Source organism: Kogia breviceps, chromosome 4 (genome assembly GCF_026419965.1).
Source record: "Kogia breviceps isolate mKogBre1 chromosome 4, mKogBre1 haplotype 1, whole genome shotgun sequence".
In the NCBI taxonomy this organism is placed as follows: domain Eukaryota; kingdom Metazoa; phylum Chordata; class Mammalia; order Artiodactyla; family Physeteridae; genus Kogia; species Kogia breviceps.
The window spans coordinates 11091316-11094513 of NC_081313.1; the positions used below are offsets into that span (position 1 = coordinate 11091316).

Below are 3198 nucleotides of genomic sequence, written 5' to 3' on the forward strand. Positions count from 1 at the left end.
GGTGTTACCTTAACTAATAGATTTTTTAAATGAACACGATTGCCTTATCTCAATTTCCTTACCAGTGATGCAGAGACAATAAAATCCACCTTGGAGTAATGTTGTGAGAATAAACGAGATAATATATATAAGCAGGCAGCCCAGTTCCTAGCATACTATAGGTGCTCAGTAAAGAATAGTTTCAGGGCTTCCCTGGTGGCGCAGTGGTTGGGGGTCCGCCTGCCGATGCAGGGGACACGGGTTCGTGCCCCGGTCCGGGAGGATCCCACATGCCGCGGAGCGGCTGGGCCCGTGAGCCATGGCCGCTGCGCCTGCGCATCCGGAGCCTGTGCTCCACAATGGAAGAGGTCACAGCAGTGAGAGGCCCATGTACCGCAAAAAAAAAAAAAAAAAAAAAGAATAGTTTCAATGCCACCTGTGTCCTTAATTTTCCACCACTCTTTTTCCCATCTAGTTTAATAGAAATCCTTCAAAAATAATTACAATTAATTTTGTGAAAAAAATAGTGTTTAATTGCTATGATCCCTTGCTTTTCTCACATTAGGGAGAAATGTTATTTAATATAGCAGACCACCACCTGCTCATCTTACACACACACATATATACCAACAGCATCAGCATAAAACCTGCCTTTTCCTATAATGCTGTTTTCAACTGCCAAAGGTTTGAACTGAAAATGAGTGAAAGTTTAGACAAAGAAATAATAGAACGCTCACACCTACTAACTCTCTTATTATTAGTTTCCCTCTCATTATTGTCACTGCAAGGTATTTCTGCCTGGGGCTTAACACTAAAACACACTCACCCATAAGAAACAAAAAAAAAAACCATGAAATAAAATTTCACAACACAACCACCAACTAACGATTGTTTCCCCCTTGGTCTTGATTGCTGTAACTACACCCATCTGTCTCAGTAGCTTCCATCAAGATAACTAGTTTTGTGAGAAAATTGTTAAAATATACATTCGTAAGCTATTTTGAGAGGCTGTATGCCCAAGCAGAGTACTTCTAAATTTTAAATTTATGTTAATCAAAAATTTATCTTGCAACACATAACCATTATGGTATACAGAATTCGGTTTTTAAGTTGCTTTTAGTCAGTCCATGTTGAACCCAGACAATAAAACCCCTAGACCAGCAGTAAAACCAGGCATTGCCTTGTCAGTCCTTGGCTCAGTTGACACCAGGCCTGGAAGTCAATTGTCCCCTGCAAGGATGGCTCACCCCCATAGGCATGATGGTTTGGCAACTGTGATTGATCAAGGCCCAAACACAGCTGGTTAGTCAAGCTAAAAAGGGAAGATACTATGTAAATTACACACAGAGCTGATCCTTATAAGGTATTTGAATTATGTACTATTTTCAATTTGACTATAGTATATATTAAGTAATTTAGAAAATAAAAAGAAGAAAAATAAAATTTCCCACTCCAATGTCACTACTGCTAGTCTGCTGGAATTTTTTCTCACTGTGTCCATGTTTGTAAATGTAGTGTATATGCAATTTGACACTGTGATATATACTTTAAAGTCACAATTAGGTGCTCTCCAAAGATCGCCTTAGCAGATGGTTTACAATTATTCTAAGAGTAAGAAATTTCCTTCCCAGAGTCACTTTGTGTGCCACCAGCAGAACTGGTATTACAGAACTCATGCTGTGTGGTTGACGGTTTTGCTTTTTTTGAAAAACCCTGCGATAGAAATGTTATATCTTCTGGCTTGGCATCACGCTGGGTGAGGTCAATTTCTCAGGCCTTTCTCCCCATGGAAAACTACCAGATACCATCCCCTATGGATTCACCTGAAAAATACATGTTTATCTGCTCTCTCCAGACATCTTCAAAATAATTGTGTATGAGAGAAAACTTTCCAGAACAATTCTTCTTGTTTTTCAGGTTCTACGCTGGTAAACAAAAGAAAATGATGTTCCTAACAGTAATAAATGCCCAGAGAAGGAGAAAAATCCTCTGTGTGCAAACATTTCAAACAATGGTAGGTAGTATTTTAAAGCAAAAGAAACTGAACTCTAACGAGTAGAAACTTAGGAACATTCTGCGTCACATAGAAATCCTTTTAAAACGAAGGATATTGATTGAAAACCACTAAAAGTCTGAAAAAGAAAACGGTATTTTTTTTTTTTCTCCAACACATTTATTTCTTTAAAGGAATGGATTTTGAAGAGAAAAATCATGGGGCAGAGAGGTATGGGACAGAAAATAAATACAAATGTAAGCTATTTTGCTCATTGCTTTATAACCACAACAAACTAGTACAGAGAATGCCCTGTACAAAACACAATAAAGATCGAGGTGTTCCCTTAGACAAGGCTGAAGATTTCAGTCTCTGGTATTTGGAATTTAGGCTGCAGTCCTTGTTTTTGGATGGATCACTGGGTGTGTGGCACAGTCCATGCTTTTAACCAGATTTGAACAGGAGAATGGCCACTTGGCCCAGGTAGAAGTAGATGAAGTGTTTGGTTTCATGTGTCACGTAACTACCGAAGTTCCTCCCCACGATGCAGTGCCAGGTGAGGTTGTACTTCTTGTCAAACTCCTTCTTGATATGGGCCGCAACGTCCTTCTCTATATTATACTTCTCCAATGCCTGAGTAGTGCACTCCACTGAGTCCTGTTGCATCTCCTCCGACATATCGGCGTTTCTGATCACGGCCTTTCGGTCACACATGGTTATCAAATAGCAGGGGCTGGCCCACTGCAACGATCTCCTGGGGGAGGGGCTGGCGAGGCTCAGACCCGTCGAGACGAACGGTCCCTTCTAAAGCCGTGGCGCATCTATCAGAAAACAGTATTAAAACCAAATATTACATGATTGCATTGTACAAGATTACTGAAATAATTATGGATAACCACTTAGGTACAAAAGATTTAAAAAATTAAAGAACCCACATGTATTAGCTTCCTGGGGCTGCCATAACAAAGTATCCTTGTTGGTTTTAACAACAGAAATGTAGTCTCATAGTTCTGGAGGTTAGAAATCTGAAATCAATATGTTGGTAGAATTGGTTCCTTCTGATGGCTATGGGGGAAAACTTTCTTCCAAACCTTTCCTCCGAAATGCTATTATCCTAAGGTGTTCCTTGGCTTGGAGATGGTATTATCCCTGTCATCACATCACCTTCTCTCTATGCGTGTCTGTCTCTGTGTCCAAATTCCCCCTTTTTATAAGGACACAGTCAT

The 3198-nt window shown here is 40.0% G+C and overlaps 1 protein-coding gene across 1 annotated transcript; it reads right to left on the bottom strand.

Annotated features, from left to right (window-relative positions):
- Window positions 1-2298: 2298 nt before the first annotated feature.
- On the bottom strand, window positions 2299-2686 carry LOC131756089 (dynein light chain 1, cytoplasmic-like). Its single transcript, XM_059062887.2, has one exon. It carries the CDS (start codon window positions 2684-2686, stop codon window positions 2417-2419), a length of 270 nt encoding a protein of 89 aa, XP_058918870.1. The 3' UTR covers window positions 2299-2416.
- Between the last annotated feature and the right edge of the window lie 512 nt (window positions 2687-3198).